This window comes from Lineus longissimus, chromosome 1 (genome assembly GCF_910592395.1).
Source record: "Lineus longissimus chromosome 1, tnLinLong1.2, whole genome shotgun sequence".
Classification (NCBI taxonomy): domain Eukaryota; kingdom Metazoa; phylum Nemertea; class Pilidiophora; order Heteronemertea; family Lineidae; genus Lineus; species Lineus longissimus.
This window is the reverse complement of record NC_088308.1, coordinates 174,138-191,729: the sequence shown is the minus strand read 5'-3', so window position 1 is coordinate 191,729 and position 17,592 is coordinate 174,138. Positions and strand designations below refer to the sequence as shown.

At 41.4% G+C, this 17,592-nt stretch overlaps 3 protein-coding genes across 4 annotated transcripts; 1 reads left to right on the top strand and 2 right to left on the bottom strand.

Moving 5' to 3' along the window:
* Positions 1 to 1,450: 1,450 nt before the first annotated feature.
* On the bottom strand, positions 1,451 to 6,562 carry LOC135483108 (DNA damage-inducible transcript 4-like protein). Its single transcript, XM_064763643.1, has 2 exons — positions 6,278 to 6,562; positions 1,451 to 3,614 (listed from the first exon to the last, which is right to left on the bottom strand). Exons 1-2 carry the CDS (start codon positions 6,405 to 6,407, stop codon positions 3,103 to 3,105), a joined length of 642 nt encoding a protein of 213 aa, XP_064619713.1. The 5' UTR covers positions 6,408 to 6,562; the 3' UTR covers positions 1,451 to 3,102.
* A 938-nt stretch (positions 6,563 to 7,500) lies between these two features.
* LOC135497256 (baculoviral IAP repeat-containing protein 5-like) lies at positions 7,501 to 10,339 on the top strand. The gene is made up of 4 exons (XM_064787019.1): positions 7,501 to 7,676; positions 8,128 to 8,237; positions 9,392 to 9,503; positions 9,772 to 10,339. Exons 1-4 carry the CDS (start codon positions 7,572 to 7,574, stop codon positions 9,850 to 9,852), a joined length of 408 nt encoding a protein of 135 aa, XP_064643089.1. The 5' UTR covers positions 7,501 to 7,571; the 3' UTR covers positions 9,853 to 10,339.
* Positions 10,340 to 11,201: 862 nt separating this feature from the next.
* LOC135483096 (coiled-coil domain-containing protein 96-like) lies at positions 11,202 to 17,587 on the bottom strand. Of its 2 annotated transcripts, none has more exons than XM_064763622.1 (11): positions 17,566 to 17,587; positions 16,659 to 16,815; positions 15,908 to 16,270; positions 14,918 to 15,276; positions 14,569 to 14,704; positions 14,256 to 14,368; positions 13,818 to 13,971; positions 13,241 to 13,434; positions 12,781 to 12,900; positions 12,279 to 12,509; positions 11,202 to 12,022 (listed from the first exon to the last, which is right to left on the bottom strand). In XM_064763622.1, the coding sequence occupies exons 1-11, from the start codon at positions 17,578 to 17,580 to the stop codon at positions 11,777 to 11,779; spliced, it is 2,088 nt and encodes a 695-aa protein (XP_064619692.1). In that variant the 5' UTR covers positions 17,581 to 17,587; the 3' UTR covers positions 11,202 to 11,776. The 2 variants fall into 2 exon arrangements, with proteins under 2 accessions (XP_064619692.1, XP_064619701.1); XM_064763631.1 differs by having other exon boundaries at positions 16,133 to 16,270.
* Between the last annotated feature and the right edge of the window lie 5 nt (positions 17,588 to 17,592).

Here is a 17,592-nt window from a genome sequence, read left to right as displayed (position 1 = left end):
AATGCTCAGGTTGTAGCGCTGATTGAGTAGACTCCCGGGGCAGTCCGTTGCGTCATCCTAATTGGATCGCCTAGGGTGCGGGCTGGTACACTGCGTCCGGAGTGTATAACCTCCATCACAGTTTGATATCAGACTGTAAACACAAACATTTTTGCTTTATTTACTTAATAGAAGTTAGCTAGCCTAACGGTTGCTTTCATCTGGTTGCGACAGTGGACACTGGCTGAATTGTGTGTTGAGGAGACAGTTTTCATTGTGAATGTGACAGCATGGCAAGCGCAAGGGGTTGAGCAGGTAGCCGGCTGTGAGCAGTTGACAACCCAAGACAACACCAGACCATTCATGGATTGTTGACTTTCTAAGAAGTGTCATGTTTTGGGTATAAGCCCCTTATCACAGATTTCCAAGAGTTCCTAGGCTTGGATTCATAGCTGTTATTGTTGTCCTCGAATTGATCCCATTGTTGTTATTGTTTAATTACTAACAAAACTGTTATTTATTTGCGTCTCCTTACAACCTGGTGGATTACAAGGCATGCATTTCCTTGACCTATTCAATATGACATTAGTCATTACCATCGACTAGTTTGGTTTGTGTGACAATGGGCCTCATACGTCAGGTGTGGTCATAGACGTGGCGCTGATCTACAGTGTTGCAACTATTTAGTACGATGCGTCTCCGGCCGAGTCACCACTGTCAAAACCACTGCACACCACTGATGTAGCAAGTCCCATGACCGCTGTCACAACCAAAGACAATACACTCAATATGTGCAAATACCAGTTAACCACTAGCGACCAAATCTCATGCTCCTGTCTCATCAAAACTGGCATCTTGAAATGCTGGCATCTTGAAATGCAGGACTCAGATTGCAATAGCCCTCAGCATGTCCCTCAGGTAATCAGTCCAATTAGGAGCAGATCATGATAGGTTGTCAATCATGGAAAGTGACCTTCTGAGAAGTGGACCAGCAATGAAGTCACAAGCAGCTCCACCACATAATTCCACTTTCATCACCACACCGGAGTGGCAGATAAAAAAGTTGCTAAAGGTTCCACCCCAGGTTGCGTCTGATGTGGCCACAGTCACATCTGTCTGAATTCTGTGATTCGCTGATAATCCAATAAAGACTCACAATCATGCCTGGCAGAACCGATTCTTCTTGTCTCTGGTTAACATTTCAAGGTGCCAATCATGGTGATTGGCCAAACACTGTCCACTTGGGTAATTTTTTGGCAGAAGCACTGAAGGACCAAGCAATGGCAGGTAAGTTGTCTTGCTCAAGGACACAGAGATGAAAAAGCAGTGACTCTTCAGAGAGTCGATATCTGGTTGTGAGCACAGCACTTCAGTCACTATGCCGCTTATCTCCTTCATCATGTTCATGTTGAGTCATTGAAAGGCAGATCTGTATTCACCAATCCACCAAAGCATCTGACAAGAAAGCTGATTAAGAAAACTTATAATTTATTTAGTAAAAAGTTTTTACACGAACAGCACCAGTTACACAATGAACAATACAAACATCGGGGAAAAATTCTGCTACGACACCAACAACCATTCTGGCTTCATCCCTTCGTTTAAAATTCGACTCAACTTATTTTTATACTATTTTCATGCTATCACTGAAATTTCAAAAATGATACAACATACAAATTAAACACGTACATTCTTTATCACATCATTCCTAATCATCAACTTTTCACACAGAACATCACAAGACTGATTTTGCTTTTCAAGAAACCACTAGAAGTACACAATCCAGATCATTGCCACAATGTTGAATAATTATCTACGGAATGTACCACCATCATTGAATATCTACTAGTTACAATAGATTTCTCATGATATAATCTTTGAGAATTTTCAAAAATGTTATTCATCTTACCTGAAAGCAAGATCATGTTCACTTTTCCAGCAAAGAAATCCAAAAAGTTGAATACTTCTTTACCAAATTATAACTTATTACTTTGACTGAGAGTAATAGTAGAAAATAGAACTTTAGCTGCTTATAATTGACACAAGATAATGAATACAGTATGTCCCAAAAACTATTCTTATGACTCAAGGGTTAAGTTTTACTTCATGAAAATATTGTTCTGATTTCTAATTTTAGATATATCTTTTTTCTTATTTGTAATTGTCAGTGATTGAACTAACATCTAGTACAGACAAAGCATTTAAATGTTAAGATTCAACAAAATATATATATAAATATATCAATGAAACCTTGACCTAAACAGTATTATTGCAGACTTCACGTTATCTCCCATAATGAAGTGTTTTCGTGGATAAGAGATAGGAGGCGATCCTTGACCTCAATGATGAAGACACACCACGACGACATGAGCTCTTAGATAGTCACCTGTCACTAAGTAGTGACTAAGACCTTTCCAAATTGACCACAGGAAAAGATACACAATCACCTAGGGAGTCTCCCCCCCCTTATACTACAGGTGGTTTGTGAGTGAAGCATACCAGAAATTGTAAACAGCATCAATTTATTTTACAACCTGTCATGAATACTAAAAGTGATCAATATTTGCACAATCACCCTCCCATCACATGAAGAATATCAGAAAACATGATTTCCTTGTGATTAGCATCGTCAATTGTCAAAGGGAGATTATTGGAAAACGGCATGTGATTTCAAAACCAACGACCAGCTGATCAGAGCAGTGCAACCTGCTGAGAAATGCTGGATTCCTGAAATTGAAAGTCACTTGGCATGAGTAACCTCGCCCATCAGAGAACTACTCAAAAGTTGATGATGATTATCCTTGGCAATGTTCTACTCATGAAACTGGAGGTCACACGAGGTTTTAGTCAACTAATCACAGGATTTCAGGGAAATTTTCAACATCAATATGGTGCAAGGACATAAAGCACGAACCACTTAGTAGAGTTACCAAGCAGAAAGTCTGACCAGCAGGGAATCTGCTAAGTGAATAGTCCATGTAGTATATCTCCTTGAGCAAACACTTCACTATTTTGCAGAAGAGTGTGTCTAGTTGCATAGGAACAAGGCAATAATGTCGTGGCAAATCTGATAAAGTTTCAGTACTGACCATTAAAAACACGTTATGTTCACTTAGTCCAAGGCTAGCTGCTCTTGCCTTTTTCACTTCCAGTACGATACAGTTTCTTCTTCTCCACCTGGTATGAATCACTCAGTAAAACAGGGTTCCTTTTTGACGTGAAGTATTTTTCAAGCACAGAGATGATTTTCTTTGGATTGAACCATTTTTGACCATCTTCCTTCAACAACAAATGTAACTCAAACGTTGGCACAACCTGTCCATTCAGTCGCAATTTGCATAGTTTGCGACATTTAGTCCGATTTTCTAAATTGATGAATATGACAGAGCCATTTAATCCACATGGTTCGCATTCTGACATGGTGAAGATATCCTGCGCTATCCGCCCTAACAAATCATCTGGCAGCAGAATGTCTGTGTGGAGGATGTTTTCTTTTGCGCTGTGGAGAGCGCTTTCGAGCCTCATCTCCAAGCCGAGTTGTTCCTTCATCATCGTCATTTCTTCTAACGTTTTATACTTGACTGTGTCATCTGAGAGAAGGGTCCAGGTGTTAACCCTTGGCAGGCTCTGGCTCACTGCAAAGATAAATGAGAGGAACCGTATGAAGTACGAGGACATTAGATCTTTGGCTAGACAAACACTACATTTGGGACTAAAGTGCTCATATTTGAGATCTGAAAATGAAGAGTAGGAGGGATCCATAGATAGATGAAGCGTATCTTTCTTCAATTTATACCAACCAACCAACCCAAGCTAATCATTTCTGTCCCGCTGCTGGGTCCTAGATCTAAGCCTGGTCCATTCTATTCAAAAACAACCTAAGGCCTACTTTTAAAATCAGCTGATATCAACAGATCAATTGTCAGTTGACAGGCCCGGAAAGTGTGATATATTGGTCTACATTATCTTATATTGAATTAAATTGATTTCATCAGATAAAGAGAGGATACCATTCGGGCCAAGTATTATCAATCATACTGTCCTTGAATGGATCAAAATGGCCCAAATAAATATGCCTCTTGTGTCTCGTATCAATTATCTAGAATTGAATTGTCTGAGACAAAGACTTCAACACCGATATGGTAATAATATGATGTCCGCTAATTAACAAGGCCATTATGATAAGGCAGACAATGAAGGGAGGGTTGTCCAGGGTGAGTCTGATGCTGCAGAAAAGGGATCAAAGAAACAACAATGGGAATCTGTGACATTGATGGCACAGTGATTTTAAGCAGGAGATAATGATCAAAGTCTCGTGAAGGCCATGATCTCACCAATATACAATGGGATGGTAAATGCCCATAAAAGAGATAGTTTACTAATTGTGAAACTAATGACAGTGATTAGATTGATAGCTGTCAAAGGTAATCAGCAACAGAACATTTTCACCAGCGGACAATGGGAGGAGCTTGTGAATGACCTTGATTTGATGCTGCCAACAGAGGAGACGACTGAGATTATGAAGCTATTCCACAATAATGACAATTTGTGTAAACAGAGAAGGCTATCATGATTGAGGCCATTCAGTGAGCATCAGATCACTCTCACCAGCAAACAATGGAAGGAGCTTTTGAATGACCACCTTGATGCTGCGGACAATAGAAACCATGACACTTATTCACACTATGAAGCCTTTAAATGTATACAGCAACAAGTTCTTCTCAAGCAAACAATGGGAAGTTTTATTTATCAAAAGGCCCGGAGGGCAAAGGTACACATGGTACAATAGAAATACAATGATTTTGATTGAAAGTACATAAGACATACAAAGGATACATGACAAAAGGAAGAGCATGTAAATGACATTGGTATACGAGGATGGGATTCAGACAGGGTTTTATGATGTCACAGGGCTTCAGGAGACACCCCCACACATGAAACCACACAGTTTCATCTCAATATATTAGACAGAATTTGAATACCTGGAAGTTGTGCGGGGATCATACATGTGTAGGCATGGATCATATTCTGTGTAGGGGCTACATGTTATTATGTGGGTAAATACATAGTCAGCTGCCTTAATGTTGGAACAGACCTTTGCTGTCCCACCACTGACATAAGGTCATGAAAGGTCACTTAAAATCACTGTTTGACATCAGAAGAATGTACTGATCCATTTCTGTCAGGTATAAAAGGTATCAAAGGGAATACGCTTTTATGAAGAATCATCAAATCTACATGAATGCCTGTACAGTGTGTAACAGGATGCAACAATGAACCATAATACACAAAGGCCCTTGAACACACAGCTTGCTCACAAAAGGTAGACCTACTTAAGTAGAGCAGTTTCAGGTAAGGCCTAATTGTATGACATCACAGACCTGACGAACTGGGTCATGAGTGTTGAAAGGCCAACATCATGATAACCTTGTGATTATGAGTAACTAACTGAGCTTTGAAGGGCGACAGAGAAACATGCATGTCTACCCTTGTATCTTAGTTGTCCCAACAAGGCACTATTCAATATTCTGAAAAGAATTTTGATAAAACCACTGGGCCTGAAAATTGCCCTCAACTGAACAACAAAAAGGTGCAATTTAGAAATTTCACATTAGAACTGATACTGTCCTTTAAATCGAGAGCTGTCCTGATTAGAGTCAAAATTAAATGAAAATAACCAACTTTGGTACAAAACTCATGTACTGGATAGAGAGGTTGCTGCTAGAGAGGTGTCAGCTAAGAGAGGTTCCGCTGTACTTAGCTATTGCATGTATTGGCAGAGCACCAAGACCTGGGAGAGATACCAACAGCCATAAACCACCAGGCAGCCTCTACTAAAAGAGTCACCGACAGTTTAAATCAGGTAATGAAGCACTGCACTGGCCTACTCAGTTATTGTGGCCTACAGGTAATCAGGTAGGGAGCTGGAGCATACATTATGCAACAATCTCTTTGGGAAAATGTTCTGAATAGGTTTACAGGCAAACAAACCCTTTGTAAAGGGATTTATGGCAAATGTGGTGAATTAATTGGCAAATTGGACCAATCAAGAAACCTGTGAGCAGCCAGAAGAAACAAACTTCAGTGGATTACATAAATGTAGGCTAATGTCCCGAAGAACATTCTCTCTATAACTGGCCATATAGCCAGTTAATTCACTAGGCCTCAAATCCACTCCTGCGGCGGTGGTCTCGACACGAAAACCACTGCTGCAGGTAAGCAAGCGAGAAATAAAATTGACACTTAAATGCCAAGTCAAATCGGATGGGGTGTTACAATAGTAACCATGGTAACTTACCGCTTTGTGGATAAAGGCTGTCATTGCTGCTGAATTCATTGAGCGGCAGTGGGTCTTTAGCAACTGGCGGCATCTTGAGTTTTTCCTCTGAAAGACTTGGTAGAATAGCGTTGGCACTTTGATTTGGCATCCAAATGTCCCTAAGACACCGTTTTGCTACTCCTGTGTGTCGTTTATGAGAATGGACAAAAGACTGGTAAAGCGAGGAGGAGAAGCGGTAGAGCTAACGTGATACCAACTGCTGCCTCTGCTTTCCTGACAGACAGTGCCTCGATGAGTTCATCAGCTGTTTTCTAGCGATCTGTTTGAGAAACTCGGCTGCTGATTGGCTAAAAATGGAGGCGCAGCACTTATTTTGATAATTAAAATTATTGACTACTCCTAATATGGTTCGGAAGATTCCATTATTGGGGGTGAAGGCAACGTGTACTGGGAAGAGTGAAGGCTGATGAAATACGGTAAACAGCCCTTGTGAGATGTTTACCAGACCACAAGGGCTGTTTACCAGACCAAAGATAACTTAGCAGCCCTTGCATCAGAAACATATTGATTTCATCAGGAGTAGGTCACTTTGAAAGTTGTAAACAAGGTCGTGAAGGTTTAAAGAGCATAATAATCTTACAAAAATATTATGTACATCTTAATACTTCATCATCAATTAGCTAGTACACTCCGGACGCATTGGACCATGGAGGTATTATTAATAATAATACCTCCATGATTGGACCGACATCGTCCTGTCGCTCTGTACATAACGAGATCCAATTGGGATGACGCAATGGACTGCCCTAGGAGTCTATCAATTAGGTGAACACACAGCTAACATATCAAATAAGAGTAATAAAGAAAATGGGATCACGTGAGACTGAGATATCACCAATTGTTGCTAAACGAAAAGGCTTGTTATCAAGCCAGGGCGTGATTTGACAGTTGAATCTGAGAGATAACTAACAAGTTGGTTTGTCGCACTCGCAATTCACAACTTGGAGTAGGCCGCAGAAATATGAGCGACTAAATCCATAAAGCTATGCTAAAACAGACTCTACCAGCAATATGCAGCATAGGCATATCAACCTTTCAGTGAAATCCTTGAAACTTGTTGCGCCTCGCGTCGGCAGAAAATGAAACAACAATGAATGAATAAGAACTTCTTTTTCGTACCCTCGATTGGCTAATGCACGCTAATGCATGGGTCTATCACAAGTATGAAAAGATAGAAGCCCGCGCCTTTCAAATTAAATGTTTACATTTCTTCGATATTAAATTGTATTTTTCTCGTCATTTCTAACCAAAAATGAAGAACGATCAAAATGCCCTTGATATCTATTTCATAGAGAAACGACTTGAGACGTTCAAATCCTGGCCATTTGAAGAAAATTGCTTTTGTACGGCAGAAAAAGTGAGTGGGGAAAGTTGTTTTCCATGCACACTGACTGGCACTGCACTCAGTAATGCTATGATGCACGTTGACACAGAGAGACTTGACATTGTGTATGTCACTGTTTGGGTCAATTGTACATGTCGTTCTGTGGTACTTTGTTTGGCTGAATGTGGTCATGATAGTGGTTGTTCATCGGATGCTGCGGTCACTTTCAAACTTGAATTTTGAGAAATCATGTCACTTCACTTTTTAAAGTTGCATTATAGGAACAATACTGAATAGAATGACGAATGTGACAAATGTCATGTGAAATGACTAAAGACAGTATACCTTTTCTTTATCTGATACGAGTGTACACCAGATGACTTGAATGATAATGCATGTCAGATGTGCAAGGTTATGAAAGAGATCAAAAAGTGACTGAAATATTTCTGTGTTTTGTTGTTTATGCTAGTTTTATTACTTTCAGATGGCAGAAGCTGGTTTTATTCACTGCCAAGATGATAATGAACCAGATGTTGTGAAGTGTTTCATTTGTTACAAGACATTGGATGGCTGGGAGCCTGAGGATGATCCATGGTAGGAACTGAGTAATGAAGAGTCTAGAATCTTTTATGGCTGAGAGTTACAGGGGGATGTCCCGGAAGAGACACCGTCTCTCAGTCTATGAGGGAACCATAGGTCGACCATCAAGCACATACTACTGGAAATTCTCTCATTTTCATAAGCCTAATATTTATGCAAGAAGGGTTTTACAATAGAAAAATGGTAACTTTGTTAATGGTTTTTCTCACTGAAAAATGCACCCATTTGCAGAAATAAATGGATGCAAAATCGTAAAATGATGTTCTCACGCAAAAACAAAGTTAAAAGTAATTATTGTTTGTGGCAAAGGACAATGACACTCAAACTAATACCTGGTAGGTTCTTGGCTCTTATTAATATCATGCCCACTCACTTCAGACATGAACTCTTCAGCCCATTGTCTCTTATTAATATCATGCCCACTCACTTCAGACATGAACTCTTCAGCCCATTGTCTCTTATTAATATCATGCCCACTCACTTCAGACATGAACTCTTCAGCCCACTCACTTCAGACATGAACTCTTCAGCCCATGCCCACTCACTTCAGACATGAACTCTTCAGCCCACTCACTTCAGACATGAACTCTTCAGCCCATGCCCACTCACTTCAGACATGAACTCTTCAGCCCATGCCCACTCACTTCAGACATGAACTCTTCAGCCCATGCCCACTCACTTCAGACATGAACTCTTCAGCCCACTCACTTCAGACATGAACTCTTCAGCCCATGCCCACTCACTTCAGACATGAACTCTTCAGCCCATGCCCACTCACTTCAGACATGAACTCTTCAGCCCATGCCCACTCACTTCAGACATGAACTCTTCAGCCCATGCCCACTCACTTCAGACATGAACTCTTCAGCCCACTCACTTCAGACATGAACTCTTCAGCCCACTCACTTCAGACATGAACTCTTCAGCCCACTCACTTCAGACATGAACTCTTCAGCCCACTCACTTCAGACATGAACTCTTCAGCCCATTGTCTCAATGAAAGGAAAAGAAGATGTACAAATACCATAGAGATTGACCTTGATGATAACTCTTGATTACATGTATCTATACCTTGATGATAACTCTTGATTACATGTATCTATACCTTGATGATAACTCTTGATTACATGTATCTGTGCCTTTTCTAGGGATGAACACAAACGCCACGCCCCACAGTGTGGATTCGTCAAACTCAACAATAAGGAGCTGACAGTTGAGGACATCCTCAAGTTGGAATCTCAGAGACTCACCAATGAATTTGTAAGTAATTTTGGCCTCGTGTATATCGTATCGTATGTTCAGTGGAGGAATTACCTGAATTTGGGACTTGTGTATACCGTAAGTTCAGTGGAGTGTTCGTTGAAGCTACCCACTAAAAGAATTGAAGGAAGGGCATCATCAGAAAAATGTAAACAGTTTTATGAAGAATCCACAGTTCCTATAAATTCGAGTGAGACATCAGATTGCTGTACATATGCATGGCATGGCTATCAGCTCCACTTATAATTCTTTGTCTTTCTTCATACAGATGGAGATTGTCAAGTCGTCACAGAAAACGTGGGAAGCTTATGCGGGAGAAACGAAGGAGACCATGGAAAATATTGTGTAGGATATTTGGACTAGCAGTGTGAAGATAGATTATTTGGAAGTCATAGTGTCACTGTGACATGAGCTGGTGTGTGATAGAGACACTTGATAATGGAGAATGTCGCTTTGTGAGCTTGTAGACCGAGTGTATGAGTTACACAAAATGTTTCTGCCGTGATCACTAATCTTTTGTTATTCACTCTCACCGTGTTGGATTCACACTCACAAAATTGGTTAGTTTCTTTTTGATGTGGCTCTTCCTGGGCATAAAGACATTCAGTAGAGCATTGATGTCGTACCAGTCACTGTCCTTGGCCAGGTCCTTTTGAAATTAAGTAAGGGTAATGAATTGGTATAGTCAGAAACAGGAAACAATAGGCCCGAGTGACCTTATGGAACTCCGCTGGTATTGGGAGCCAGGGGAGCCAGATTTTCTTAACGTTTAACAAGATTTCATGTAACCTATCTCGTCTTGTTGCAATAAATAAATGTAGATTGTATTTATCAAATCTATGTTGATTGCTTGATTAAACACCTCATTGAATGAAGAGAGCTGAGCGTCACTGGTCAGGAGTTTCTGGCTCACACAACTCTCAATAGTTCGTTGGGTGTCATGGCATGACTTGCCACATCTGTCCTGGAAGTCTAAAAGATTTTCATCTAATGTGTCACAACCACATTGGAGAGGAAACTAGGCCGACTACTTCTTGACACTTCCTGATAAAGATTGTGTCATTGTCATCGGCGACTGGTCCAACTAACGATTCACTGCCACTTCTTTGCTCTGCTGATAAGAGCCGCTTATTTCATGCACCAAAACAATGCCAAGGACCTTTTTCAGGAAGTGGCAGTGAATTGAGAAGTTGTTCAAGAAAGACATATGGTACAACCTTCCAGAATACATACAGTACTGGACACTGCAGTCTCACTTCAAGATCCTGGGCACCACTGTCACAACCTGGGAGCTTCATGGTGGCACTAGAATAGTAAGGTATGAAAGTAGGGAGTGGACAGTTCATGCATTTAAAGATGAACAAGACATTTTAACTCAAGCGAGACCGGGGCAAGTTCCACACATCTGTAAAGGTAAGTCTCCACCTATTGTCAGGGGATTGGGCACTGCCGACTCCACCAGAAACTCATGAGACTAGGGCTCCACCTCACGTCTTCTTGCAAATGTGGAGTTGGGGGGATCAAATGGCAAGCCGATTCTATAGAACAGGCTTGAGCCAATAGCTGAAGTCAAAGCTGCATGTGGGGAACAACCGAAGACAAGAAACAACTGGCACATGGACTATGGATAGGATACAGCGACCTGAGCCCAGAAGAATGCTTCTTCAAGTTGAGTTTCAAGTAAAAAGACAGGAAACGTAAATTGTCAGAAGTTTCTTTTTTTTAGAAATAAAATCATTATATATGAACATTTATGTATACACTTTACAGGATGGAAGAAGACTATTTACAAAGCAGTTTTAATTACAGAATGAATTGATTTTAAAGACTGAATCGGACGGACTGATTGCATACCATAAGTATAAATACTAGATTCAACCAAAAACAGTGAGACGGATTTCTGATTCCACCAAAAAGGATACAAATAAGTGAAATATCTTCAAGATCACCAATGATTTCCCCCATTCTTATCAAGGGCAATGTCAGTTAAGTTTATCTGTAGTAAGAAGCCGAAGTTTTTACGACAATAACAGTTTCTTTTGTGCCCAAATATGGAACAAGGAGTAAATGAACAAAGTCCTCCACTATCACACATGTCAGTTATATCAATGTAACATTGAAATAGGTCGAGACAAGTTCATCCCAAATTGCTAATATCTTCAAGAACATTTTTTTATGCCAAAAATGGAAACTAGATTCAGAGAAGACTCTGAGCAACTTGAGAAAGGATTCCCTTATATAGGCAGGTGATGTTTTTCAGTTCACATGAGCTCTTAGGCTGTCTCAGCTCTCGCCTGATCTATTTTCCGCCTCACCCCCGTACAATTGAGAGTCAATTCAGCATGGAACATTTTCAATTCCTCAAGTTTCTGTTTTAGATCATCCCCTTCATCTTTGCGCTCCTCAAAATCTCGTAATAGCGGCTCATTGCCAAGAAGTCCACAATTCTGCCGTAATTTTTGGTTGTCGATTCGGAGTGCATCTCTGGCTTGTTTTGTACGCGATAACACATCTCTTTTCTGAAATACAAGAAAGCATATTTTTGATTCTAACCAAGCAAGTACATACATTCCTTCCTCCAGGGACCCTGACTTATCCAACTAGATCGCTTCAAAGCTTTTTGAAGGTTAAATGTCGTACTTTCGATTGTGCTCTCAACTCAATAATTTCCATGAAACAAATCCACCACTGTAAACAAATCCTAAACTCCAAGCTATCTATTGTCAATCTTGATTCTTGCAGCATTCTGATGCCCTCCTGTGACTGTAAACTTACCTTTGCCACAAACTCCTCCACATCTCTCAACTTTGACTTCTGCACACCATTCTCCCCTTGCACAAACTGAAGCTTCTCTTTGAGATGCGTCAACACTTGAACAGTCCCCGTAATCTTTCTCCTCAGTTTCAATAACTCTTCATTTCGTTCTTCAATCTTCTCGTTATATGTCTGATTCTCAATCTTCAGTTGCTCAAAGTCGATCAAATGTAGGCCCTCTGCGAGTTCCTCCTGAGATAGGGAAAATGTGTATTCATAAGTGTCTGTTCGAAGGAGATTACTCATAGTATAGGTGCATATACCAGGGCAAGCAAACTGGTGCATCTCATGGATTCCTCCCTTGTCAAAGAATCACTTGGACAATCAATGTAATTGGCAGTCACTTCAGTACTCAGTATTGTCAAGCCCTGCGCTGGCTATAGTACCATCAGGCAGTTTCCTGCTTCACATTGACATGACACTCAATCATTATACTAAATACGAGGCAAACTTTGACGCTCACCTTGGATTTGAGTTGGAGTTCCTTCTTCTTCAGTTTATTCTTGAGTTTGATATTCTCAAGTCGGACACCCACAACTTCTGCTTCTTTTTTCATTTCATTCAGAAGATATGTGTCAATATCCTGGAACAGAAGACATCATGGTCAGATGGTAGCACATTTCTGTTGTCCTCAGTTCAAACTAAGATATTAGGTCAAACCTAGCATGATTCTAATAGATATTAGTGAAAAGTGCTTGGTCGTCACAAGAAAGCCTTGTCTCCTGCTTCACTGATTCAAGTTTTCTGATTTCCTGAACAAACAACATGTCCTTTTCCTTCATGGGTAGCATCTGACCTTCCCGCATGCCGACTGTTGGATTCTTTGGAAATTTGTTTTAGCTCCAACAAACTTCTGTTGACAAAGAGTAAAATGTGGTCAACTCATGATTGATGAGTTTCAAAGTATATCTAAATTTGTTCACCTTGGGTGGTATTCCTTTACCAGATCGGCTATTTATAGCATTCGTGGCGACCGTCCTTTTGAACTGGATGAACTGGTCACTTTCGAAATCAACCTTTTCTTTCCTATCTGCACATTTGTCTTTAAAATCATCAATCTGTCTCTTGTAGTCTTCTCGCAGGTCGCTGTCCTGTCGCCTCAAATCTTCAAGATTTGCTGCAAACACACAGAAAAACATCAAACAGGAGCCAGATTATGAAAAGTCATTAAGATAACACAGCTAAAGTGTTCACATCTTTTTGAACAGTTTTTGCCTACAGAAACTTGAAGGAGGCCTGGCAGTTTCTCGAGATGCCTTGCAACCTGTCCTCATGGACACTGAGGAGAATGTTTTAAGATCCCGGATCAGTATTCAGACATCATCACGGAATAAGAAGTAGCTGGTGTCGGGTCGGCCCATCGCTGTAACACTTGGTGACCGGCATTTCGAAAGAACAGTCATGTTACCTCAGTGCTGCTGTTTTGTACTTTCTCTGTCATGGGATAGAAGCAATCTACAAATTGAATCATAGGAAGAATGAAATCTATCGAACACCTACACATATATTTGAGATATCTCTGCTCCTGGTCTGTCACGTTCTTATCGACTTCTTGCCTCGTGTCATCTGATTTCTTCTTCCTGAAATAGTCGGCGAGTTTGTGCTGAAGTTGGTAGTTCTGTTGCTGCAGTTGTTCTCGCTCTGCGATGGCAGCCTGGAATAAACAATGGATATATGTGACGGGAGAACGCTAAGAGAATTACTCTCAGGAGGCCACAACTGTGTCAGAGCACTTAGATCCACCAGCTGAAACAACCACAGGTAGATGTGACATGTTACCACATGGTTTCCTGCTCTTCATCACCGCAGGTATTCCAAGCCAAAATTAACCCTCTCAAGTATCAAGGCTATTGGAGAAAATGTGTGAGTAACAATTCATTCTCATTTTTGGTGGAAACGGTTGGAATGAAGCCAAGAAGATCACACAAAGATACTCACATGATACTTTTCAATAAGTAGATCCCGATCAAACTCTGGCTCTTCATCCTCCTCATCTTCTTCAATGATGTCCTCCACGCGCACAGTCCTCCCTTCACCCTCCTCATCGGAATCTGCAATGGGCATGAATAACAGGAATTTAAGACAAGTTAGGAAACTTCCTTGAAAGGGAACAAAGTTGATTTTTTTGACTGGAACATCAATTTTTCAAGGAATATATAGAGACAAAATGGAAGTGAAAGAATGTAATGATATTTGTGAAATGAGACGTTTTCACTGCGATTGTTGGAAATAACACATATGCTAAACTCACCATATCTTTCTGGTGTTCCTGGTTCAAGAACGGGTGGCTCGCCTAAATCAGGCAATTGTGGACTTCCTTCGCGTGACAATTTCTCTCCTATAGCTAAGGGACTCTCTGGTTTTTCACCCTCTGCAAATGTGTCACTCTGAAACATCAACAGAAAGTCAGGATCTGGTCCAAAAACACAGGCAACTGACTGATCATTCAACATAACAGGGCATAGTGTAAAAGCAGCATGGCCATACAGAACCAACTTGAAATACACACCAGAGTTTTGTAACGAAGATTTTAATCAAAATATTCCTTTCTTCAGCAAACCGATTTGCTTCTTGTGGCCTCCAGACTTGGCTCCACATACCTGAGGTACTGGTGATTGAGCCTCGCCCTCTTCAGGCTCCTCTTCCTCAGCAATGGTATTGCCGGCAACACCTTCACGTCCTGGCTTGGCTTCAGCATCCTCACCCTCTGCAGGTGCTTCACCTTCTGCTTGTGCTTCTTGTTCAGTTGGGGCCTCGTCTTCAGCTTGACCTTCCCCTATGGCTGGTACCTCGCCCTCAGCTGGTGCCTCACCCTCAGCCGGGGCCTCGCCCTCAGCTAGGGCCTCGCCCTCAGCAGGGGCCACACCTTCAACAGGCGTCTCACCTTCAGCACCGGCCTCAGCGGCTGTTTTTTCACCTTCCTTGCCTTCAGGTTTCGGTTCTCCACCTTCCCCTTCTCCTACAAGAATAGTTGTTACTTTTGAGATCATTCTAAAGTCAAGCAAGTGCCGTTTTTATGCTTGCAGCAAAGTTGACACAGACATTTTGCTGCAACTTACTGGTTTCATGATACTGATATTCGCATAGACAGACCTTACGCAAGGTAAAACTAAAACTACAAACTGAAGCTACTTTATGGCCAGATAGTAAGATGTTCCAAGCATTAACCTCAGAACCTTTTCTTGAGTTAGGTGTAAAGTCTCTACACATCCTCGAAAAGATGGCAGGCATACATTCTGTTATTCTGAAAGGGATCTACAGTCTGTATAACTACTACTGTATTAGTAATAAAAGTACCTAATTACACATTTACAACCTGCAACCTACAAGTGAAAGCCTACTACATCCACTCACAGCAAAAGCATGTCAATCATCTGAAATCTGTGGCTGCATTATAACAGTATTACTAAAAGCACATGACCACCCAGACTATTAATAAGAGTACTAAGCATAAAAGACAAAGTGTGAACTACAAGCTACTTCTAAGCATTGTCAATGGACAACATAGCAGAATACACCTATGTTAGCATATCTAGAACCTAACATCTAGGGGAAACCCAATGCTACAGCGAAGAGTGCAGGGTACAAACCCTCTTTCTCTTCTCCATCCTCAGCCAGTTTCTCCCCTTCATCACCCTCATGCTCCTCCCCTTCAGGAGCCCTATCTTCAGTAGGCTCCTCTCCTTCAGGACGCTCGCCTTCAGCAAGTTCCTCCCCTTCAGGAGGCCCTTGTTCAGTAGGCTCCTCCCCCTCAGGAGCCCAGCCTTCTGCAGGTTCCTCCCCTTCAGGAGGCCCGCCATCAGCAGGCTCTTCACCTTCAGCAGTTGCTTGTTCTTCCCCTTCAGCAGCCTCCCCCTCAGGTGCAGCTTGTTCTCCTTCTGGCTGATCACCATCAGCTGGCTGTTCAGTGGGAGCCTCCTCTACCGCTTCATCATTGACTGCAGGTGCTTCACCTTTCAAGAACAAAGATTCGGATTAGAAAGAAAACAAAGGTTGAAGGAAACCAACACTGCTGAATCTCAAAGACTGAAAGTTCACAACAGTCTAGACCAAATCTGAAATCTGAATCTGAAATCCATAATCATCATTTCCATTTTGGAGTTGGTGCTACATTCAGTGGCAGTGGCAGATTTAGGGGGGGTTGGTGCAAGAGGTGCACCCCCTTTTTCATGGCGATCAACATCAAGGGCACATCTCACCAAGATGCAAAGAAAAGCCCTGCCTTGTTTCCACGATCGCACCTTCAGTCCTCTCTGGGTATGAATGTGCCCCACCTTTCTTTACTAAATTTCAGTATTTGCCACTGTGCCAGTTCTGAAAACCCTAGTTCTAACTGCTTACCTGTTTGTGGTGGGCTACTTGCAGCATCTGCACCAGCTTCTTCTGTTCCATTCCCAGCTACAGCAGCCTCCTCTTGCTGCTCAGCTTCAGCATCCCCCGACTCAGCTGCAGCGGGGGCCTCTTCAGCCACCGCTTCTATTGTTTCCTGCTGGGTTTCCTGTCAGAGAAAAGTAGACTCGATTAGTCTTTAGTCATCTTAGCTTTAATCTTTATTCTTGCTAGTTGAGAAGATGAACACAAACTTGATATAAACACCCATATCTCGCATCTAATGGCAAGATAATCACACTTAGGCCCTCCCTCATCACTTTCTTTGGAAAAAAAAGGGTGATAAACTAAGAATTTTTTTATGGGGCCTTAAACTATTTTTCATCACCTGCGGCTGCACTGCAGTCATAACGAAACAGTCAAAGAAGACTGATATTCATACTCATACTCATAGTCATAGTCATACTCATAGTCATAGTGACTAGTGACAAGTGTCACTGTCAGTGAGTGTCAGTGACGAGTGTCCTCCATCAAGAAAAAACTCTGACCATACATTCAGATCCTGCTAACTTTTAGCTATTCAAGACAGATATTCTAAGGCTATAGTCATTGAAGACCATCCAAATGCATTAGCCTAGGCCTACATCCGCGCAGGCATGACATAGATATGCATGCAGGCCTACACTAAACACTGAGTAGAGTAGGCTAGCCTATACATTCTTACACAGTTTCACAATTGAATGGACTACAACTCATTTTCTGCACGATTCTACCGCCAACAACGTACACTTGTTCAGGATTTGCATTTGGTATCGAATCAAAGACTACTACTAGTACATTCTGACGTTTCATTTCAACCTAATTTGATCGTTTTCTGCAAATTTTAGCGTATTTTTTGTAGAAAAGCGAAAAGTTTTACCTCACTGTCCGCCATGTTTGTTGTCAA